This window comes from Anguilla anguilla, chromosome 4 (genome assembly GCF_013347855.1).
Source record: "Anguilla anguilla isolate fAngAng1 chromosome 4, fAngAng1.pri, whole genome shotgun sequence".
Classification (NCBI taxonomy): Eukaryota; Metazoa; Chordata; class Actinopteri; order Anguilliformes; family Anguillidae; genus Anguilla; species Anguilla anguilla.
Window position 1 is genome coordinate 39,934,590 of NC_049204.1, and position 25,754 is coordinate 39,960,343.

Consider the following 25,754-nt stretch of genomic DNA (forward strand, 5'->3'; position numbering starts at 1 on the left):
GAGGTGGTCTGGGTCGCATATGGCCACATTCTTTTAGCAGTGTGAACACGAATGCATCCTGGGCCACATTGAAGGACCGCCTAGTCAACTGACGTCCTCTGCTTAAGTGGAAGTACATACTCATTTGCACGCCAACGGCGTCATATTAAAGTTATTTATATTAAAAATATTATCATCTTCTTTTAATTTCCGGCAGACTAGGCACACATTGCTGCCTCCCGGCGGTTAAAAACAACAACGCGTTTGGTCTTTGCAAACGGAAATGATGTACGTGTTTATTTGCATATTCAGCAGGGAAGTGAGATCTGATCACAAGTGGTCACTCGAGATGCATGTGGAGACGCATTCTGATGCCAGGTGTGAACTGACATCCATCTCGACTGAATCTAGACACAATCTGGATACATCTGGATACAAAGTACAGGTCTGAACAGGGCCTCAGATATTTTTGAGTCTGATATTATGTCCACATAATATTCTCTAACAGGAGTATTACGTCAACAAACAGCTTTTATTAAGGTCACAATTGATTACTAATCTTATAATCAATCAGGTGATAGCAACAATCCAATGACCACAGTGCGATATGAGGATTTAAATGGTAATGCAGTTTGAAATAATCATGTGCACAAGATAACCTGGTTGGTTAATTCTTGGGGGCCTCCTTCTGCTTTACCACAAAAAATGACTACATTACCCTATATGCATTTCACTACATGAAATAGCGATCACCTGGGATGTGCTGGATGTAAAAGCAAAAACATTTCAGCCTCTTTCACCACCACACCAGCTGAGTGGTCCATGGTGGCTCCTTCCCCACAACTACATTATCCAGCATGCTGTCACTACACTACACACATTCACCAAATTAGTCCAGTCAAACTTTGGGGGTGCGGGGTGGCTTTTTCTTTCCTTCAGGGTAAAATATGTTGATGGCAGAACACGGCAGATTTGATTCCCATGTGAACCAGGTACATAAACTTCAACAGCTCAAGGATTATAGGTCACGGCCGTGGGTGGATGTTGACTCATTGAGTAACAGACCATGGCCCAACGGTGACACAGTGTCTAATGTCTTGGCAATTTAAACATTGCTGGGTGTGAGCACTTTTGACATTGAGTTACATTTCTAATACACTTTTGGCCCTACAGTTCACCAAACAATTGGAACACATTGGATTATTTTATGTGCTCTCTTTCTTTCTGTTCATTGAATGAATCTCCAAGAATGCTGGATAGCCTTGGACAACCAAGGCAAACTGGTTTTTCAAACTGATATCTGTCCCTGGAATTCAGCCTTTAAGTAATGACCCCTGACTGACACGAGTTCTCCCCTGATATCAGCAAGACATTTTTCAAAATGAGAAAGAAAAATGAGGCCTGAAATTTCACAAGTACATTACAGCAGCGGTGAGACAATTTAGGAAAGGCCAGGATCCCTGTACAAACCAAAGAAAAAAAGTACTTATTCTCAGAACACTTTCTCAAGTCAGATTTTCAATAGCAGCGCCTGCTGCGCCTGATACTTCACTCTCACTAAAAACCCATAGGATGAACAGTTTGCTTCATCTGGGCAGAATGATGCAATTTTTTTTACAGAAGACAATAGGAAAGTACAGCCTGCCTGTTTTATAGAACAAAGAATTCAAGGGCAGAGTTGTATGCAATACTGTAGATATGTCAGCTTTTCAACCCCTCCATCTTTTCCTTCTCTTGTTCTCTGTTCGTTAACAAGAGAGCTGCTGCTAGCTCTCATTTCATCCAACTTTTAGCAAGGTTCAACACGTAGTCTGTTTAACAACCATTAATGTTCAGAATGAAGCAAAACTGTATTTATACCAACACAGCCACTGAAAAGGCATTCCATGGGACTGAATTCTCCGTGAACCACACTGATAACCTGAACTTGAGGGTTTTCTGAAGACCAATTCAGCCTAAGACCCTTGCCCCGGATACTAAATGTCTGGCAAACATATTTATAATAATAAATGCTCAAGTCTAATGTAATGCTCCAAAAATTTAACAGCAACATGGAGGTGAAGAAAGAACATTGCTACAAACAATACAGAAAATGGCAAGCCAGCAAATTAACCTAAGAGCAGATATAGACTCAACAATCCATTTACATCAGTGGTATTGCTCGACCATTAACCTACATTATTATGTTTGTTTAGCTAACTGCTAGCCAGCCAATGTAGCTACAGTGCCCTCCAAAAGTATGGTAATGACATCATGAAATTTGTTATTTTTGCTATAATCTTAAGGCATTCGGATTTTAGATCAAAAGATAAATATGAGACCAAAGCGCAGACCAGCTTCTATTTCATGGTATTTGCAAGCACATATATTTTACTATTTTACAGAAACAGCAGTTTCCTTTTGCATGGACTGTTCACACAAAAAAGATATGTATCTCAGATATGCTACAGAATTTATGAACTTGCTGGGATACTGATAAACCTTAACAGCAGCACTTCCTTCACTCCTTTGTCTATGGTTTTTGAACCCACAAGAAATCGCATTATATTACTGTGAATGATATCCATAAAGCTGTGAGGAACGTAGCACATTTCCTCACTCGTGTTTCGGGAGAATGCACAATATGCTCCTGCTTGGTTAATGCGAAAGATCTATGATGCGATGCGATAGAAAACTACATCAGCTGTTGAGCCTGCCACCAATTACAGCCAATAAAAGGCTGTTATATTTCCAATGGGAAAAACATCCATCATGAATTTTTCCATTTCGACCAATAGAACAGTGTACAAATGGTACTTACACAGTGCCAGGATTTCAGTATTGCAGTGGTGGAATTGTGCCTTTATTGATCGAAAGATTCATTTACAGAAAGCATATGGTCAGCTCCTGAATTCCGACATTCTTATTCTGCCACCGATAAATTGTAATCCGAGGCATTTTTGTAGGCAACAGAAGAAACATGTGCACTATTACAGTTTATGTATGTGTGTGTATACACAGACAGCAGCGAAACACGAACCCCTCAGAAACTGAACCCACCTTTCTCTGGGTGGTGCCGTTTGTTGCCAATTTTGAATCGCCTCTGCAAGGCCGTCGACCACAGTTGACAATAGCACAGTCCAGATTTGATTAGTCACCACGGAGGTCATTCACTAGAACGGTGTCTTGACAGGATAACAAGATGCCAGCACAGCAGCCCAAATTGATTTTTTAAAGGCACAGCACGACTTCAATTCACTAGTCTCCAGAGTCCTCTTAGATCTCTTAGAAGTATTAATAGCTACTGAAGTGGGCAAGGATGTGCTGCACGCAGCAGACTACACTACAAGTGTTCTGCTGAATGGAGCATCGATCCCTTGCCATATCAGCCTACTGCTGATAAATCAGATTAGACAATGTGAACTCCAAAATCAAATTAGATGGTGCTGGCAACTGCAATGCACATTAATAATGATTACAACTCCAAAAAATGGTCCTTGGTTTCAGTTTAATCTCTGGCTGAAACAATTTTGTTCTTTCATCTAGAGTACAATACATGCTAGAGATCAGATTTCTTCATCAGAAATTCAACAAAATCATCATCAAGAAAACATACAGCTCCACAACTCTGGTTTAGGGAGACTTCCTTGACATTTGGAGAAAAGCTCAGTGTTTTTAGCTTTATTAGAATACTTATTTACACACTACAATATACTACCTTTATTAGCACTAATCCATTCTCCTTCAGGTGAGATATTTAAGGCTACACAAGTGCTATATACAACTATTTTGGTCTCTCTCTCTCTCTCTCAATGTTTCAATTCAATTCAATAATGCTTTATTGGTATGCTGTATATAACAATATTGCCAAAGCAATTCACAATTAAACAAGTCCCCCTCTCTCTCTCTCTCTATCTCTCACACGCACGCACGCACGCACACAGACACACAGCTGAAACTGCAATGAAGGGGCTATCTTTTGTTGCTATGGTGCTCAGGTCTCCTACCAGAGTTTTAAATATTCAGTGTTTTTCCTTTGCAGTCTAAAACCCCAGTGAACTCACTCGGGCCAAATAGTGGAAAGAAGATAACTCTTGATGGGCAAATTTTGGAAGAATGAAAACTCTCTGCTAAAAACCTAAAATATACATGTACTAGTACATTCCTTACTTTCTAAAGGGCAAATAGTGAAAGAAGGCCAGAACTTAGTCCCTGATGGGTAGATGTTAGAAGAATGAGAATTTCTGTGTCCCTGAGGGACAGATGTTAGAAGAAGGGCAACTCTTCATTTTGGAGTCCTTGGCACAGTCACGTGAGTTGACACTCTTAATATTAACATTCATCTGCTTAGCAGAGGCTCCTCCACAGGGGAACTGCATAGCTTTTCTTTTTTGCAATTCAGGCCAAGAATCTTATTCAGGGGTACAAATGCAGTGTTTCACACAGGGTATGAACTGCCAGCCTTCAGGTCCCCAACCGCATCCACCTGTTACCCACGTACAGTGCCCTCCATAATGTCTAGCATGAAGACATATTTTGCTTGATCTGGCTCTGTACTCCACAATCTTTTTAAAAAATTCAAAAATGGTTAAAATGTAGATTCTCAGATTTGATTAAAGGGTATTTTAATACATATTGGTTTCACCATGTAGACATTCCTGCACTTTATATACATAGACCCCCGTTTCCACCATGGAGGGCACTGAATGATTAAATATTACTTTTCCCTTAAAATTAAAATTATGATATGCATTAAAGAAATAAACAAATAAAATAATAACACGAGGGATACAATTTGCAAAAAAAGGGATGGACCTGGCCATTCCCGGCCTTTCCAGCAAGTGGTCTCTTCACGGGCTGCACATCTACATCTTGTAAAACCTGGACCAGCTCAAACTGCTATGTCATGGAGAACTTTTTACATCCCTGAAATATATTTGTTTGCTATAGGGAGGAATAGAGTAAAAAATAGTTATGTGGAAGACAACAGCCCGACCTCTGAAAGTAATTCTACTCAGAGTTTGCTTGCTTATTTCACTCACCTGCTTATATTCCGACTCCCGCCCGACCAGGACCTGGAGGACGTAGCTGACCGGGTCTCCTCTCATTGGTGGTACAGTCTCCCATGTGACCTCACACATGTTTCCCTCCAGCTGGACCACTCTGGGGGCTGGGGGAGAGCAGAGGGAGAGAAGATGTGAACATTATGGTCACACTGACGTGGAGCAGAAAATACTAATACTAATGAAGGACTGGTACCTTTCAGTGCAGGGGGCACAGACTTGGTGGTGCTGAAGGTGTAGGGGTCGGAGAAGGGCCCCTCTCCAGCCTCGCTCACTGCTTGTACCCTGAAGCTGTAGCTGCTGGACTCTGTAAGCCTCTGCACCTTGTAGGTGTGGCTTCGCCCCCGGTAGATTGTGACAAACCTTAAAGGACAGGAGGGGGGGATGGATGCGTGGTGTTACACAGGAGCAGCTGAGGTACTCAAATTACCAAAGAATAGCGACCGTCTTCTCATTCTTATCAGAGGATGCAGCAGTTCAACATAATAGCATACATGCTCAGTGGCCTTGCAGCCAAACAAAAACAGGGAAAACATACATTACAAAAAGAAAATAAAAAGAATGGTCAGAAACACTTTCTGGCAGGTAAATTGATAATACTGGTAGATAATCATATTTATGGTGGTTAAAGTGATAGTTTACTTTCTGGAACTTATTTCAGTTTTTGTGCATGTTTTTGATTGCCACAAGTTTTTTTATGTAACAATGATATTTTAGGCACTGTACTTGCAAAAGTTTCTGATGACCAGCCAGCTTAACAGTGGCACATATCGGGGCATTTGGAGGTTTGTGTTACAAAGCAGGAAAACACTCTTAAGCTAGCTCAAAGCAGCTTCTACAGAGATGGTATGCCTCCAGGCTGTACTTGTGTAAATGACTCAATTATTTGTTTAAAAATGTTTATCCTTACTTTTTGTTAAAAATACCTCCAATGGCCATGCGGCCCACCCTCAAGGAAACTGTGGCATGGCTTCCCATACCAACAATACAACCTAGTTGGGACCCCCTGGGAGTAAAGAGCTTGTTCTATTTGAGAACTGAGAAGGAGAACCAGCAATGATTATAATTGTGCATAAACACTATTAAACTGCTCATATGTAAAACCTCAAGAGACATAAAGTTACTGTACAAGCTGCACTGGAGTTACAGTACCTTAAAACCTACGCTGTAAAAAAAAAAGTTCAGAATGCTCAATATTTCAAAGCAACTTGCTTCACTAATTTTTTTGGCTGGCCCGCAACAGCGGGGCCAGCCCTACAAACGCGAATGTCTGTGACTGAGTGATGAACTTACACCATTGGTCGGCCGAGTTATGAAGTTACACCACTGGTCGGCCGGTTTAGCCATATACTAGGTTTTGACCTGGTCTTGTTTGTTTTGAGCTTAACTTTTTAAATTTTGAGTTCAAGTTATACTGTCGGGAGGTGTGGGTGTGGCTCAGCTGAGGGGATAGGTATGAAATTTAAGTTTTGTGAACAAAACAACTATGAATTTTAGTTGGCATAATGACTTAATCAATTAATCAAGTTAAGATCAAAACTCAACAATCGTGTGAAATAAATTGCCTTAAAATGTTCTTTTTCGTTTTTCTAAAAGAGTTCTTTTTCGTTTTTACAATGTTGGGCTTTTTGTAAGAATTTCTCCATTGTCCCCAAAATAGTACACACATTGTTCAAAGCTTGAGATAAAGAGCACTCGTGTACCAAAATGACCAAATCCTGTGATCCTCATTCAGTAAACATATAGGGAATATATTCTAGAAAACAACAAAGAAATCCAAAAATAATTTCAAATTTTCCTTATTTTGTAGTGTACCCCAGGATGTCTACAAGACCAGAATAAAGTCTGGAGTGGACTGGACAAATCATTAAAATGTGCCATGAGTTTTTCCAAAGGTTGGCTAAAGTCACCCCAAAACCTCTCCAAATGGCAGCAAACCTCTTCATATTGGTAATGTTGTGAGTATCTGTTTTTCTCCAGCCATATTCCACTTTCAGCAGCTAGTTCTCTTGAGGGTGGTAAGCTCTGGAACCCCACAAAACAAATATTCTTTATTTACCCATTCTCTTTTTTGGCGAAGCCCTATATTTCAGTCAAAAGTTGTCCTTGAGGAGAACTCATGCATACAAAACATATTCGTAATGCTTATCACACACACTATATTCACTTGAAAACAATCAAACAACTTGGTTTTATCTTGATGTGCCCTCTGACCTAAATCTTGTACTCAACTGTCAGGAGAAAAGGCTGCTGTAAGGAGCCCTCTAATTTACATATGCAAACAGTGGCTGCATGAAATGAGGCAGAAACTCTCAGCACCCCTTTTATTAGTTATCAAACCTTAATAAGGAATTTCAAAGGGAAGTTAGGGAATTCATGTTTGTCATCAACAGTAACTTGTCTTTTAGATTCACACATAGGCACACATACACACGCAAGCATGTGAACAGGTACGCAGGTACTACAATAACTCAGTAGCTTTGACTCTACTGACCTCTCACCTTAGACCTGCTCAGTAAAAACCTGCCAAGAGATTCCTCCTACTGACATAGCTCATAGTCACTGCGGTACATAAGCCTCCTTACCATAAGGTGACAACCCACAAATGCCCCTTTTCCACCAAGGCATTTCGAGGGCCGGTTCAGAGCCGGTGCCTAATCGCGAACTAGTTCTTCGCTTTTCAACCGCAAAAGAACCGGCTCTTGGTCAGGAAAACTGGTTCCAAAGCGGCACCAACACTAGGCTGGTCTAGAACCAAGAACCGCTTACGTCAGGGACTGGGGGCAGGATTATCGTGGCCAACCAAGACAAACTAAAACTTTCTGACCGCCAGGTAGAGTGAGACCACCTTCGTTCGACAGACAGGAAAACGTAAACTGATTTGCAACTATATATGAAATAGGCGAAATATTGGTACCAACCTGTACCTAGTTATGTAGTAAAAAATGTCTTTGTTATCTGCCAGTGGTTATTTTTTCAGTACTTTCGTGATTTTTTTCTGTGCCAGCAATTAAGTCAGAGGTGGTCCAGCACTAGCTTTTGGTTGCTAAGGGGATGTGTATCGATCACCCCATATAAATGAATGGAACTTGACATAAATTTGCTAGCATACCGTTTAAGTGTCCTGTCTTGTGTATTTGAGGTTAATATGAGAAAGGGTGGTCGCTATCAGCACGTCTAGGAATCCGTACATATGCTGTTGTAACCCAAGTCGCAGGACGCAAAATAGCCGTTAGGGCAAATTGGAGGTTTAGAATGTTGCCAGCAGTGTATGCGCGTGAGCTCGACAATACATTTCTCACAGAAAAAGTAGTTTGTCCCCTATTTTAGTTAATTACAGTGGTGATAGAAGTGACAAGAATTAAGTGGTACTGTGCTGTTAGCCTTTACTGAACGGCGTACAATGTTAATGTGAAATAAGTAACGCAATCTGACAGCGCTAGCCCATAAAAATGTACTTTTAATGGTACTTGCTCAATCGAACGGTAAATGTGAAAAACATTCGATTATAGTCAGCAGCACCAAAATTTTCTGTCACACCCTCAATAAATGGCAAAAGTCCCAGTAGAAGATTGAATTAAATCTTTAAAAGTTATATATTTTCTGAATCGTTATCGATTCTGCTTGGTCACAGTGAGTGAAACTAGGCGATATGAGCGTATAGTTGCTATGTACATTATGTCAGAAGGATTCAGCCTAGTTGTTTGCTACCTAAACTTCACAGCACACTCATCGCCGTTAACATGCTTGTAGCATGAAGCATCTATGTTCAAAATCCATTTAAACCATTCACTAATGACCTGGGACTTTGAAGTTATAAGACAGGACGTATCAAGTGTCCAGCAAAAATATTGACCTGGCTAACAGTCAGAATTCTGAGAGAACCAACTGCCATAAATGGGTGCATAAAATCAACTAGTAATAGCTATTATGATGTCACTGGTTCAGAACCCCATAAATGTAAACAATCGAACGTTCAATGAAATCTATCGGCCGTCGGAGTCCCGACCTGATAATTGATGGAATTTTAGGAAAGTACAAGCTAAAAGGCCACAAAAATAGCAATATATCACATTAATATTCCATATATGTACAATCGCTGTTCACAATATGTTAATTTAACACTAAACTGATATTTTAATCACAATACATATGTAAATTTCCGGAAATACATTTTTTGATTGTCCTCCTAGTTTGAAATTATGAAGCAACCTCTGCGCCATTGGATTTAATGGGTCATGATGAGAATTCCGAGCGTGTTGCTTGTCTTAAAGTTGATATAGTAAATAAGGCTTTAATAATATAACTAAATGTATATGTATGAAGTTGGTTTTTTACATTTAGACAGTTTATTATCTGTATTTTTACAGGACATACATTTTCATAGGTAACGATGTTGCTGGGAAATTGGAGACGTATACAGACGTATACAATGACGTAATGACGTGGCTCTCTAGCCCGTGGAAAAGCAAACCGGTTCTTAGAAGGTTCGCAAGTTGAACCAACTGCGAACCGGCACTAGCACCAGCCCAGAACCAGAACTAGGTTCACGTTGGTGGAAAAGAGGTAAAAGAGGAAAATTAAATTAACTACTTACAAAAAAAAACTAATCAAATCATGAACTATTTACAGAAACTTAGTGCACCTTATCACTACTGTAGTATCCCTTATGCAAATATTCCCTGATAAACAAAGCTTCAATAAACAATTGATAGGACGTGCGCAAACCTGACACTTGTGTGCTCTGTGAAAATGGCGATATGCACGCAGCTCAGTACACGATATAATAGCTAAGCAAATATTTCAGCTAGAAGGAAGGTGTAAACTATGTTCGGTAGCTGTGGAACTGAGTTTGAAGAATGTGAGACTGTATGGTTATTGAAATATATATTGTATATCCAAGCAGGGGCAAAAGTCATGATGGAAACATCATACAGAGGGTCAATCTTTTCAGGTATGAACTTGCTTTCAGGTTATTTACTCCACACTGGAATGTTTGATTGATTTTTAAATTTATATCCATAAAAACACAAATTTTCACGTCCTGCTCCTGAAAACACATTCAGCTCAATACAAATAATGCATCGACTTTTCCTAGCTTATGTACAAAGACTGCCAATGATAAATCAAAGCAATATTTTAAGACTAATGTTACTGTATCTATTTAACATGGCCATTGGGATTGCAAGGTATTAACTGCATTTTATTGCTTTAAAACACAAACCCCATAATGGTCTGATACCCACTACTGTAAAGCTGGTAGGCCGTCTTTCAAATTAAAAGAATTTTGATAGCAACCCCAATCACAATTAATTCTCCCCTCACTCAAGTGTTCACTGAATATGACAACCACTGTACCAAGAAGAAGTTGGTTGAGCAACCTGGCGCAGAACCATGGATTCATGGTTTTGTGAGTTCACAAACTGTACATCAGTTCAATAAACCTTAGCTTGCATTTTTGTTACTGTGAGAAACTTTAGTCAGAATTACTAAATTGCAATGAAAACAAAAACATGTTCAATCATAAGACCGGACGATGAAGTTCATATACAAGGCTATACAATTTAGGTCCATTTACAACATTAATATTCATTAAAATGATTATATTGGAACTCAAGTAAAGAGTTTACCGGCACTCATGTAAAATGATAATGAGGCATTCACATCCATACAAAGTGAAATTACAGCTGCAACTTTGTCAATTATGGAACATGACAAAATCCAGGCTGAAATAGTCTCAGGCTGAAGTATTTATAATAAATGCCTGAAAATAAATTCCAGTTCACGTTCCCTTTCACAAATGTAAGCCATACTTGCTAATACATTTGCCTAATTACAGACATAATAAAACTTGGGGAAAGGTGAAGTTAGTGTAAAATTAGCCATTTTTTCTCTGGCCTTTGAGCATTCGAGCAGAACATGGCTGCCACACATCACCCAGGTGGGTACAACACAGTGGAGGTTGAGGTGAGATACCACCCCTTCACTGTAAGGGCCTTTGAGACCATGAGACATAAGCTATTATATCCAGCAAATGCAATTATTAGTTATAAAGTTATAAACTACAATAAAAAGCTTATAGAAAGTTTTGCACCCCTTAAAAAATAAATATAAACAAACATTTTTTGGGGGGTTGGGTTTGGTAATATCAAGTTTTCCAGGCTCTGGCTTTATACTGGAATCACTGCATTGCAGCTTTGAGTAGTGTTAAATGCCAATGCTCCTGGCAGATACAGTGCACTGGTAATGTTCTCTCTAGGGCTTTCTCTGTGGGAACCATTCTGTATGATCCTGCATTGAAGAAAGCAAATAAAAAAATAAATAATTACATTTTTTGAAGCTTTGTAGCCATTTTTGAGTGCGACTGTGAGACCCCTCTGCTCAGGGACAGGAAGGAGGCTTTACAGCCACCCAGCAGCAGAAACCACTGAAACTGTGACCTCCCCTTCTGTGCAGAAGAGTTTGCAACATGTGGCAGAAACATGTGTCAATTATTTAGTCTCTGAGGAAAAAGGACACCGGTATCCTCTCTTTCAGTCTAGCTAACTGTTGCCTTCTACATTCAAGTTGCAAGTGTGGTTTACAACAAGGTCTCAAAAAACTACTTCAAAAAGGGTCAAAGCAGATAGAAAAAACAAACAGGTTAAGAACATGAAGGTAAAACAAAAAACAAATAAACCATAATCAAAGACACAGCACTGATAGTATTTCAATTAATGGGAACAGTTGACTATTATTCATACACTACATGGCCAAAAGTACATGGACACCTGACAACCAACATCTCATCCAAAAATATGGGCATTAATATGGAGTTGGTCCACCGTTTGCTGCTATAACAACCTCCACTCTCCTGAGGCTTTATACTAGATGTTGGATCACTGCTGCAGGGATTTGCTTCCCTTCAGCCAGAACAGCATTAGTGAAGGTCAGGCACTGATTGGGCGATTAGGCCTGGTTCGCAGTAGGCTTTCCAATTGAGCAAAATCTTCCAAAAACCAAAGAGGAAAAATACAACTACACTCAAAGAGTGCTTGTATATTACTGTGTAATGTTCCGGTTGACTGTGCAACACTGTGCTGAAGCAATAATTTATGCTGCGTGGGGCTCTGAATATTGTTATAAAAATCAAATGAAACATCCCATACACCGCTGGAAAGCTTATACTGTCCTCAATCAAACCAGAATGAAGTGTAAATACAGTGTACAAAGCAGTTGGGGTTTTGCGCGTGACTGATGTAAATGCCTACCCCCACTTTCCATTTTCGTGTTTATTTCTCAAACAGAGTGTTTAAGACAATAAATGACCACTGAATCATGAAAGGTACATTTGTATCTGTGAAACCAATGATTTCATAATGGTTTTATATTTATATATAAAATGCAAAAATCTAAAATTTATTGTATATTTATTATATATAGTCACAGATATTGTTAGCAGAATTATATAATTTCACGCAAATGTTTGGTGGCGAAAGAACATTTTTGTGAACTCCCAGATAGATGCTATTGTCCAGGGTGTCATGCTAGTTAATGAGACTGGGCATGGGTACTTGTTAAGTGGATGAACTACATGATAATGGTGGAACTTAAAAACTCAGTATTTGACTTAGTTGTCGTGTAGCATATATTACTAACGCCAGAACACAGTTTGTTTTTTCCGCTCATATTTTGGCTGCAGGAGCACTGAATGTCTGGGCTGAGCAATCTCAGTACGCTGGCATCCCAGCCACAAGGCGGCTTGGACAAAGGGGTTAAAGGACACACCAACAGACAAAGACACATATGTCAGTACTTGTACAACACAACTAACATTACTGTATAGCATAAATCCAACAGGAAGCCCATATTTAAGAGGCAAAAAAAGATCAAAAAGAAAGAAGACACTTTTTAACTGTCAAGGTGTTTTACATGTACAAATGTAGAGAGTGGGTGAGATGTATCTGACCCCATTACCTAAGGAAACTATTTCTAAAGTAATAATGGCCCATTTACTACTGCAGTTCATCTAATGTTCCATGTAATATCAAGCCAAGTTAGGGGGCACAACTTTAGAATCTGTAGTTTGTCATGGTGCTGGGATGTTTTTTCAGCTTTGGCTTAATTACTGAAAGCTGTAATGAGATAGATACTGATCCAGAGTGTATCCTTTTATAACTGACAGGAAAACCTCCACAAGAACTGAGAGAAGCTCCTTCACCAGCTTTGTTGGTATGGAACCAAGAAGGCTGGTTGATGATTTAGTGCCTATTAGATCAAACTTAAAGCGAACCAATCAAGGGGATCAAAGAATTCCTGTCCCTGGGGTTGCAGTATGCCTCATCAAATTACAGTATCATTTTTGTTTAAGTACTTGGATGGGATCCGTGGTCCGGGATCAAATCCTAACCTTGCCAGTTCTGACTGAGGCCGGTAGCCCTGCCAGGTGACACATAATTGGCGGTTACATCACTCAGGGTTAGGGAGGGTTCATTCAGCAAGGATCCGCATCTCATTGTTTTCTAGCGACCTCCAATGGCTGATCGGGTGTCTGCAAGTCCCTCTGCTGAGCTGCACATTAAGTGTCTTCCTCCACCTCATCTCTGTGAGCCCGATGTATGAGCTACAATGTGATAAGGAACGGTGCTTCGGAGAAGAGAGTGGGTCTCCACGCTCATTCAGCGTGAGGTACAGCTCTTAAGAGCCTCTAAAATGGGCACAAGCTGAGCAGCTGTGTCAGGCATAAAGCACCAGCTGAAGGTTCATGTTCGTTCAGAATGTAGGGCCTTTTAAATTCTCAAATGTTGCAAGAAAATGGTTTGATAACAGGGTTATGAGGGTGAATGTTTTGATCAATAATTCTAGCCCCATGAGATAAAACATATGAAATGATTATGAATGTGATTTGGTTCTGACACGTTTTAAACAAAAACTGACAGAATCAGTAACAGTAAGAAAGGCTTTGCATAAAGAGTCAGAGTCAATACTGTAATATTGAAAGGATCACAACATTGCCAGGGGAAATTGCCAGATCAGATGGGAAATTTCCAAAATCATTCATGAGGGAACCAGGGGGTGTTGTACAATCACAATGTTATATTGGGACCTGGAGGTCTGTATGGTTACTCACATGAAGGTGTCATCAGAAAACTGTCCCCAAGGAAATTGCATAAAATCTATGACCACAACCCCAAAAGATGAAAACACACTCCCGACCCTAGCTGAACTATTTAAAGAGGAATCACAGATCCTAGTAACACCTCCACCTTCACTGCAGGATTGGGGAGTTTTACAGCTGGTGACTTGGGGGTGAGGCCTCAATCGGAGATGCTCCTCTCTCTGGTTCGCAATTATTAATAATTATTAAGACTGCAAAATTAAAGTAAATAAAGAAAAAACTAGAACTAATTACAGCTATGAATATGGAGAAGAAAGTAATGGAAATACCAGACATTTGCGCACAAATGTTTGTTGGATTTTTGTTAAAAGCCAAATCCATGTTGAAATATAAACTTAATGTTAAACTACCTGAAGGCATTTATGCCATGTAAAAATGTTACTATTGAGTCAGGTGTACCTCAGAACCTGACCATTTCTCACTCTTTCATTCATCTTTCCTTCATACCATTTCTCCAATTCTCCATTTTCCAGTCTTCCCCTCCCTCTCAGCATTAGTTTGAATCAGATATACTATAATTATCTTCGCTAGACCGATTTGCAACTTCAGCATGAGGAAATGGAATGAAAGCATGAATTAACATTAATTAACTGCTTTGAATTGGCACTGTGTAAACGGCACAGCTGATCACAGTCAGCTGTGAAAGGGAATCACCCTAACACATCGGGGATTTTATATGATTCCAGGTAACATAAACACAGAAACCAACTGCCCTATACAATGACATTTCAATGCCTCACTATTACAAGGCCTGAAAAAACAGAACCAGTGGGGAGGTAATAACGTCATGCATCATTGACAACCTCCACGCACCAGCACACCAGGGAGTTAATCACGCATATAGATCAAATTGGCTCTCACATTCTCTCTCTCCCACCATATTACCACATCTCCTTCATTCTGCATCTCTTTCTGAGGCATTAGTAGTATTTCACAGAGACTAGCAGACCTGTAGTGTGCTTATAGAATTCATTTGAGGAATTCAAAATATGTTTTGTATGAAACACCTAAACACCTTTCAGTTAGCCTTGTTTTTTTTTGTTTTTTTTGAGAAATAATGAATAATTATGTTGAGCAAACAAATGTTAGCTATTTGCTAAAGAGGTAAGTTTGGTCCATTTGTTCTTCCCTCACTCTGCAGGACAAGTACCCCGTGAAAACCAGGTTGAGTTGAGCCCAAGACCATGTTATGTCTCTTAACACTGTCATCATCCAGTGCTCATGAGTGGTTCATTAGTTCAAGGCACCACAATGTCTCAGACTGAATCCGGATGATGCCATTGGGCACTGCAGCTGGGTAACGTCAATTGCTCAGGGTACTGGAGGGTTCAGCCAGTGAGCGGTCCACGTTTCATTGCTCTCTACCAACCCTCACTGGTTGATTGGGCGCCAAAGCTACATAATGAGATGTCTTCCTCTGACTCAACTTAATGTAAGCTTGATTGTGGGTTGCTGCCTGAAGAGAAGTAGGCTGGTGACACCACGTGTTTAGGACAAGACCCGTGGCTATGTTCACTCTACCAAATGAGCAGTGAAGGAGCGCGAATGAAAGCAGCTAGAAATGGTAAATATTTTAAATTAGGTATTGGGTATACTGACCCCCATGTTGGGCGCCAAATAAAAAACATCAAGCATAAGTATAAGAAAAGAAAATAAATATAACTGCGATAGCTAGAATTGTAATGCTACAGATTTACAAGTGTAGTATTAGGTAGAGCAGTATTCCCCATACCCAAGAACCAGGCAGACACCATGAGATATTTGAGGTTTATTTCTGCAAAGAGTTGAGCAGACTCAAGCTAGAACGTTAAATACTGCAAATCAGGGAAACACCGAACAGAATTTCTGCGAAGAGTACAGCACACTCAAGCTAGAATGTTCCTTACTGCAAATCAGGGAAACACCAAACAGAATGTATAAGTTCTTTATGCCCTTTTGCAAGAAATCTATGTATCTAATCAATCTAATTTGGTAGGGGGACTCCCCTTCCAAAACCCAGCCTCTCAGATTTCAACCCTAGCAGCCACCACCAACACACACATGCAGCTCAACTGATATGCTGATAAATCCTACAGTAGAGAACAGAAGCTATACTGGTCCACATCAGACAAAGTTAATGCATTGATGTTATGTGTGCCACTTTGGGGGAAATAAAACATGAAGAGTGGCTATTGGTTGGTTGATGGAGGGCAGGTTGATTTGCACATGTATGTGGCCTGTACTTTTTCAGGAGTTCAGGATGGCCAATTTGATGTCATTAATTAAGCTCTGAGCACTGAACACTCAAGCAGTGCAAGCAGACAGCCAGGCATTCACTTAACTGCAAAGATTGAGTGCCACCTCTGTCTCTGCAGTCATTAAAAAGCGGTCGAGATGACCTTTCCCTGAGTTTAATTCCAGACTGCGCCGAGAGACGGTACAGAGTCATTAGAGCTGGTTCTTTTTCACCGGCCATCAGACAGCCCCAACAAGCCATCTAAAGCAGCCACCCTCACAAAGAACACTCTGCCTCAGCTCACTAAAAACATTTACCAGGAAAAATTACTGGGCCATTACAACAACAGCATTTACATAAACTAGACTCAATGATTTAGAAAGTTGCTGTAAGAAGACTGGCAACTATCTCTGTACACGGCAAAGAGAGGTGCTATAGAGGGTACACAGCCAGGTTAGACCGTAACCCCCAACTAGAGTATGGTAGCGTGTAGTAAAGTATTGCTGTTGTGGAGCATAGTTTAGTGCCATAAAGTAGCCTTGGCATGGACTATACTTAAGTATAGTTTAGTGCAGTAATGTGCACATGTTGAATAGAACAGTGAAGAGCAGTAGTAGCCTCAGCGTGGAGTATTAAAGTGATATGTAACCTGTGTTACATCATGAATATTGACTCAACTAAGGGATGTTACCAGGCACAGCATTTAATGGAGTTCCAGCAACCCTCTAACTGTGCATCAATATACATGATTTAATACAGGTTCCATGTCGCTTTCACAGATATTATGTTTTCTTCAAACAGGTATGGTCTTGATTTGAACAGACTTTAAGGGCCTATAAGTATTTACTTTCAAAGCTTATTCAGTAACTAAGCAAAGAGAATTGAATTTCTGAACTTCATGTAGAATGTTATTCAATTTGACTTTTGCTGTTGTTTTCAAGTTCATATTTTTTTGTTTTCTGAGCACCAATACAAACCACTTTTCTGAGCACCAATACTGACCACCAAACAGACCACTTTTAAGATCTGGTCATTGAGCAGATTTATTTTCTCTTTTTTTATTATACATATAACAGCTGACTGCTCACCAACATATGTTTAAATAACTTCAATGTTTATGTAAGCGGATATAAAATGTTTCTGTTGAACTGAACTGAATAAACTGCATAGTTTAATGCAGAGAAAAGAAGCCAGGCTGTGGAGTATAGTTTAATGCAGTTTAGTATTGGCAGTCCTGGTCTCACCTCTGGTTCCTGTCCTCCATCTGTAGGACGTAGGCCACATCATTGCTATGTGTCAGCTTGGCACTGTTGCTGTCGGCCCACTTGAGTTTCAAGCTCTGGGGTCCTGAGGCAGCGCAGTCCAGGTGGGGGGGTGCAGGGGGCAGTGGCCAGGTCCGGACCAGCAGGGGCTGGGAGAACGGTCCGGTGCCAAACTCATTGGTGGCCTGGATCCGAAGGCTGAAAGTCACAAAGACCAAAAGCAGGCTATGATTTCCAAAATCAAGTAGAATTGTACCTGTACTGACATAACGATAAAATTATTAGACCAGTACCATCTCTGGGCATAGAAAAATCCTAGCTTTAGATTTAAAGCACCATTATCCATCTGAAAAATTGCCCTACACCATATAAAATGCATCGACAAAGCTTGTTACAATCACGTAAAATTATTTACTTTACCAGGCTATCTGTCGGATATTGACAGCACAATTCCATGCCTAAAACAGACCTGATATATCGTGTCACCACCGCGACTGCTCTGCCCCATTTAAAACACTGTGGCAAAGTTATTACATTCTGGTCACATAGTATTGGACATTTACGAGACCATACCACAAAATTTTGAGTGCACAATCGTGTCTATATCATGAATGGTTATGCTAAAAGTAACAAAGTTTTCAAAAGCAGCAGCAGATTGGTCACATTTCATGTCAATCAAGTGTACCTGGCATTCAGGCAGAAGCCGTAGCCAAAGCCGGCATGAAAACGGGAAGAATTTAACTGACGCATTTTTTAAATTGACAAGTGATCTACCAGCATGGTCTCTGCGATCTCCGATCATGATCGATGTATTGGGCACCTAAAGCTTTCTTTGGTCAGTAGCTTTCAGATTTGCTGAAATTTACATATATGCATTATTTACTTTTCACATTACAGTTTGTAATTAATTTGTTTAGTTTCTGAAAGTGAATACAGATCCCACATTACTTTTTAGCTGACAAACACATATAGTACACAACATTACCATACAATTCTCTCAATTTCATCAGGAATAAACACGGTCAAAGGTGTTCTCACTGACCTCACAAAGAAAATAAAAGAAAAGAAAAATAGGCATGAAATAAGATAAAAGATGAGTGGCAGACAGGGACACTGTGGCAGAGAGGAACCCTACTCTAGAATATCAGAAAATAAAAACCTCATTCAATCCCATCTGAAGAACAGTCAGATGTAAGAGATTGTGAATGTGTCACTGAATACCAAGGGGTATTCAGATATAGCTCAGGAGGTAAGAGCGGTTGTCTGGCAGTCGGAGGGTTGCCGGTTCGATCCCCCGCCCTGGGCGTGTCGAAGCGTCCCTGAGCAAGACACCTAACCCCTAATTGCTCCCAATGAGCTGATTGGTACCTTTCATGGCAGCCTTTCACCGATGATGTGTGTGGATGAGAGGCATCAATTGTAAAGCGCCTTGGATAAAAGCGCTATATAAATACAGTCCATTTACCAATAAAGTGTTAGTTTAATGCTCTACAGGATAAATTACATTAATTAATATCTCAATCATGAATTTCACAACCCAAGTTTTCATACTAGCCCACCTGCACATGACAACCATGGTAGTTTCAATATAGCAACTTCTTAGCAAGTTACATTTTAAAAGCTCACAACAGCCTCAAAATTCACAGTTCAGATATTAACGCGTCTAATTTGTCTCGTAAAACAAAACGTGAAACTCGTTAAAGGCTTACGTTAACCACAGACCATCTACAGAAAACGAAGTCCCTATGGAAAAAAAGCATCTGCCAAGAGAACCCATGGCGGAAGAAACCTCTGAGTTGGCTGACAAAAAGATGTCATCACTGTAACACTCTGTTGACAGACAAGTATCCATAATATAAAGATGAGTGTTAACATGCATATTGTAGAGAAGTTACACTGGCTTTTTTTCTTCATCAGGGTTATTAAGGGGATTTGGGAAAGAGCTCACTGATTGAAATCCTTGTGTTTAATTGTGTTTAAAAGGCCCTATGTTGAAGCCATCTGTGCAAAGAAAGGAACAATTCCCACAACACCCCCAGCCCCCACGTTCACACCTGGTGCTGAGATTTAATGGCATTCTGCCACCTCCCTGAGGGCAAGTAGGCTTACTGCCATTTCCCCACTGAGAAAAAGCACTGGGCCCCTGGACACTTCCCCTGCATTGGTTTATCTGAAAGCGGGATAAATATTCTGACTACTCTGGATCTGTCTTCAGGGACCAGTTACAGTATGCCTTCTCCCAAATGTTTTCTCCCAAAAAGACTAGGGGAATATCTTTTTTGGGGGGTGTGGGGCGGCTTGCAGGGGATAAGAGGCAAAGAGAAGATGCGTGTTTTATGTGCGTTCGGCCAACGTGACTAGGAGTGAGTGGTGAAAATACAACCTTGATAAGGGGTAATGAATGTTATGCAATATAGCAGTTTGGCTGCAGCAGCAAATTGCTGGTTGCGTTCTGCATAAGACAAATCACCCTAAATCACCAGTGAACGTAGAGATGCACTCGAGCCAATTCCCCTTGAGGTTGTCTTGTTTCTGGGCTGGGCAGCGTTCAGGGAGCAGTGGTGTTTTACAAGATTGTTTACATACTGCAGCAAGGGAAGAAGCACCAGGCCGTGAGGTGGTGTCCATTTTCCTTCATCAATTGCCACCCTCCCCCATTACCGCACAGACATAAGAAGGTAGTTACAGGCATTAGCATGTTCCCACAGTGCTCTCCAGACCCCGAGAGCCCATTAGCCAAGAAAAATGACATTTTGTTTCAGTTTATTGCCACAGATCTGCAGGCTGATGCAGCCTCAGTGGGAAATTAAGCTAGTTGATGCGTGAGCTTATGGGTGGTTCTGCGAGGCAGCCAAAAACAAAAAAAGTGTGATTGGATAAACATATAAGTGAATCTACTCTACATATTATATAATTTACATTAAACCCATAAATGCTGGGGCATGCCTTGGTATTGGGAAAGAAAATATGTTTATTTAAAAAAAATCTGGTTTGAGAATAAAAAAAAACAAAGAGCAACTAAGCACTTTGTCCGCAGGACTTTATTTTTTATTTTTTTTTGCATCTTTAGAGATTTTAAAGTGTCAACAGATCACCTTTTCAAATACTGGCGCATTCTCTTAAGCCATAAATAGCAATACTCAGCATACCACATATAATATCATTTTTAACCTGTCAGTATTAGAAGTCCATAGGAAGCACATTTTAGTACCAGAGCTTCAGAATTGCACTCCCTTCATGAACAAGCTGTCTGAGAGGGACATTTAAGTTTCTGTGAACTCGCCTTTTCAAACATGGGATACGTGCCTTCCCCGGGTTGATGGCTTGCTTGGTAAAAAACCATGCGGTGAAACGTTCGGCCATGACAAATGGCAGATTTCCTTCTCCTATCAGCATGGAGACTCCTGCACAAATCCAGTCGTTTCAAACTTCTTAATTATTGCCTTAATAGTGGAGATGGGTATTACCAGGCTTTCAGATTTTATAGCCTTTGCCTGATTTATGATGGTTAGCATCATTTTGTCATTTGATTTGTGTGTTCTCTGACCTTGCCCCTGTTGATGGATGACTAAGGGAGCTTGGCATGTGCATCACGTTATATTTATACCACAGTGGAACGAGTCCCATTTCACTTAATGTGAAATAATACTTTCTGACTAATTCAAATTCCCACAAAAATACAAATATCAAATTCACAATAACATTCACAAGGCTTAAAATGATTGATTTGTCCATTGGTGTGAGTGGATGGATGAATTGGATGATTTTTTGTCATTTTGACGTTTGGCAGATCCAATATGTACTTTAATACAATTGTAGAAATAGGGCTTAAGTAACCTTCTTAGGAACCCACAGCATCAACCTTTTGCTGTGTTACTCAGATTGACCATAACTGGTATTAATTACATTTTTGTGTGCACATATTCTGACATTAAGGCCTAAATCTCCTTTCTCCTTTAGCAGGAGAATGAAGGCCATGTAATTATAACCTATTCAGCATTAATTTATTCATGCAATGAATGCAAAAATATACTTTTTACTGAATAAGTTGGGAACTACTTTCTGATGTCGCAGCAGCCACAGCACAAAGCCAGGAGTATCGGCTCTTTGAAATGATACAATACAGCCTGTTTGAGTGTGAAACTATGACCATAATTCTGGCACACAGCCAGAAATCAGTAACTCATCTATGCAGCAGGTGAAATTGACTCTGCATTGGCCCAGGGACACTGAAACTTCTACGTCATAAGCCATTACTTCACCAACAGACTCTCCTGGCCTTGTGGGCAGTGGGGGTTGGGCGTGGTGGAGCAATTGTCCTTGTTTCACAATAAAACGAGTATACTGGAACTGAATGGTTTAGCTCACTTAAAATGCCTGATGAACCGCTACGAGGGGTTTGTTCCTGCACCATAGGAGTGTGGTTGAATGGGACGGTGGTCGTTCATTTAGGGTAGCATTGGAGCCCGCAGTGCTGCAGAGGCAGTAAATCAGCAGGACTCTTTTATGGGAGTGATTAAGCCTGCAGGGAGAGGCTTGGATATAAAGTAAGAACCCTAACAGCAAGAAGCCGCCGGTACTGGGATCAAGGTCTGAACACTGCCTGTCCTGCTGTCCAGTCAGTCCCTGCAGTGAGACGAAGCCATCGGGGCGACTCTTACTTATGACACCCTTCAGGGGTGATTGATTAAACCTACTGATTTGTCCAGAGAGTCTTCCTCAGACAGGAGCACTGGTCCCCTTGGGGTGGGCTGATTTACAGATGGTTTGGTCTGACTACTCACGTTTGATTAAATTTGTTTTAGAGAATGGAATATACAGCACTATGCTTTTTTCCCTCTCATAAAATGTGAAATGTGTGTGCACTACCTGCCTTTTCTACAGGAAGACAAACAGACAGACAGAGAGATAAACAGATAAACAGATACAGATAAATAGACAGAACAATATACAAGAAAATAGTGTAACTAGAAAGATATACAAATGAATAGGCAGACAGACAAACAGACAGACAGATTTATCAGAATCCCTTGAGAAGGATCCAAAGCATCTCTACCTGTACTCGCTGTCTGGCTCCAGGCCCTCCATCACATGACAATTGAGGCGGCCGATGGTGATCAGCTCGTTGCCGATCTGCTCATTGCAGATCATGATGTTGTAGTTTGTGACCTCTGACCCATTGTCGCAGGCCTCCTCCCACTTCAGAGCAAGGCAGGTGGAGGGGGATAAGTTTCGGCCCTCTGTGGGGTCAGACTCCATGAGAAAGAAGGCTGGAACAGGGCCAGGCACGGTGGGAGGGGTCTGGCATCCCACCACCTCGCTGTAGGGTCCTGCTCCCGCCTGATTGGCTGCCTTAAAGAAACGGAGAAGAAAGAGGAAAGTAAGAAGTGACCATCAGCCACTTCCACAAGATAAGAAAAGAGGAGAGGGGAATTCCATAAATACAGTCAACACTGATCATATTCCCATGACCCTTGGCGGATCTCACCATGGTAGCCTTGTCCCAGACTGAAACTAAATAGCCCGAGTGGCACATGCAAGTGCGATAAAGACTGACTGGCCGAGCATGCTGTCTGGTGCGGGTACCAGCTGGACCCTGTTTGAATTGTAAAAATCTATTGCCTTTATTTACCGTTTTACTACTAGCTAAAAACATGCTGCCCACTCATCGCTGCCTATTGCAGACACAGCTGCAATAATAAACGTTAGTTCACTTTTTTGCAGCTACTAGCACTAGAGCACAGCTATCTTGAAACAAGCTACAGTAGGTTGTGATGTTACTAGGTTGATTGGTCGAGGTAGCTCCTATTACGAGACTGCTGACTTTCAATGAGCTCAACGATCAATCGTGAGGAAAAAACAAAAGAGAGAACCAAACAAGGGGCCTTTTGTATTGCCCTGTGATTTGCAAATGAATAATATTTTCACGACTACTGTGTCACTGGCTGGCTGCTCTGAAATGGCAGTTGACCAGTGGGACGGGTCTGCAGGGACCACTTCATTACTAAATCAGATTACGTGGAGGAGGGGTTCTTTGATGAATGCAGACAATTTGTTCTTCAGACCACTCTGTGGTAACTGCAGACCCATCGCTCCCATCCCACAAGTAGACAGCCATTTCAGAGCAGCTACTGTAGCTAGTGGCCTGATGGTTGTTTTCCTGGTAGTGCAGGCCCATGGGTGCATAAGCATTCCAATCTTTTTGTGGATTCCTTCCTGCTTAAAAACTGTAAAAGAGTCGAACTGACCATGGTGATGCTTTGAAAATTACTATTAACAATTTTTGTTCAAACCCAGGATTGAGGAAACTCCTTAAGGCTAGGGGTTTCCCCACCCAGGTTCTGTGCAGTACTCTCAAGAACTTTCTTTGCAAAATGAAAAAAAATCTATATTATTTTTTAACAACTTTTAAGCATATATCTTTGAGAGACACACTAAACCTGAATTACTTCAGCAAATATCCAGCTGCAAAAAGCACTACATGCAAATGGAAGAGCCACCCTGGATAATGGTCCAATAAAAATACCAGCTACAAAAATCTGGGGCCAAGCGCAAAGTTATTACAGGGGTACAGTGAGATTTACTGCAGTTTGCAGTGGTACCATGAGGTTTACTGTAGTTTACAGTGGAACAGTGAGATTTACTGTAGTTTACAGTGGTGCAATGAGATTTAATGTAGTTAACAGTCGTGCAAACAGATTTCCAATAGTTTACAGTGGTACAGCGAGATTTCTTGAGGTTTACAGCGGCATTGTGAAGTTTTATTGTCTACAACAGTCATCCAGTTTCCTGTAGTGCACAGCAGGAATAAGCCTTTACCTGTAGTCTACAGCAGTAGTATATTGCTGGTGCCAGACCCGATATCTCATACTGGGTTTCAGTACCACAGTAGATGGGCTCCAGTGAGTCCTCGTCATGGCCCCACTCCAGCCGGTACTCCGATATGTCGGTCCCGGATGTCTCTGGGCCCTAGAGCAAAAAGAAGGGCAACAGTTCAGAGCAAGGTAGCACATCAGTTAACAACCAGTTTAAGAAAAATGTTCCGGTTGACAGGACACACTACAAGCAGTGTGTTTAAATGAGTTTCCCTGCTCTTGTCAGAGGTGTTCATGTCTCTTTATCAATTGAGTAAAGCAGTGACGCAGAGTGATGATGGATTTGAACACCTCCTGGGACTGCTGTTGTACCCACAAGCACATATCAATGTATCAACAGCTAAATATTACAGGAATAATACAGAAGCATTGGCATGAAAACAAGGCATCTGCTGAGACCTGAGGCTCTCTAACAATTTATACATTTCCAAACCCACACACACATATACACACACTCACGTCTCAGTGCAGTGTAGAAGACTAGGATAAACACTCCATTACCCACAATACCTCAGTACAGTGGTATAAACGCTTCATTGTCCATGCTGCCCTAGTGCAGCCCCCCCCCCCCCCAAACACACACTATATATAAACACAGATGTAGCACATACCTCCCAGCTCACCAGGATGCAGCAATCAGACGTTAAGCTCAGTACTGGTGCCCCACACTGGCCAGGAGGACCAGCTGCAGTTGTCACCTCTGTGGCTTCAGAGTACGGTCCAAACTGGGGAAAGAAATCACTCATGTTCACATTACCACGGACCCACAAGCACATAGATGTCACACCCACATAAAACATTACCTTAGAATCTCATGTTGAGATTCGGCTGTCGATTAAACTAGTATTTCATAACGCAGACAGAGATACCCATTAAAGTCTTTAGAATTATAAAACACAGCAGAAAGTGTCAGCCAGAATAAACTACAATATACAGCAAACAAGCTGTGCATAATATCAATGGACACATACAGCTAATGAGCAATGAGAAAACTGTTCAAGCAATGAATACATACAGAAACGAAAACAGGTCGAGGTTGAGAATTCCTGACACTAATTCTAACTCAAGCTAATACTGTATGTGATAAACAATTGAAGTGATCCAGGGTGAGTGCACTGGGTACAATGCATTTTATCCTCGTCAGTGACCTCACAAGCTCAGTAATTGGTTTCATAACTGAACAGAAAGTTGCAGAGAGAAAAAAATACATCGCTTTGGTAGGAT

General features: G+C 40.8%; 1 protein-coding gene across 1 annotated transcript in view; it reads right to left on the reverse strand.

Annotated features, from left to right (window-relative positions):
* LOC118226108 (fibronectin type III domain-containing protein 3B-like) overlaps positions 1–25,754 on the reverse strand; it is a 146,132-nt gene that overhangs the window by 5,362 nt on the left and 115,016 nt on the right. The window contains exons 20-25 of the mRNA XM_035415430.1: positions 25,142–25,255; positions 24,475–24,624; positions 22,712–23,007; positions 17,638–17,853; positions 5,218–5,384; positions 5,001–5,128 (exon numbers count right to left, since the gene is read on the reverse strand). Coding sequence (XP_035271321.1) covers positions 5,001–5,128; positions 5,218–5,384; positions 17,638–17,853; positions 22,712–23,007; positions 24,475–24,624; positions 25,142–25,255 — 1,071 coding nt within the window. The remainder of the gene's footprint in view (positions 1–5,000; positions 5,129–5,217; positions 5,385–17,637; positions 17,854–22,711; positions 23,008–24,474; positions 24,625–25,141; positions 25,256–25,754) is intronic.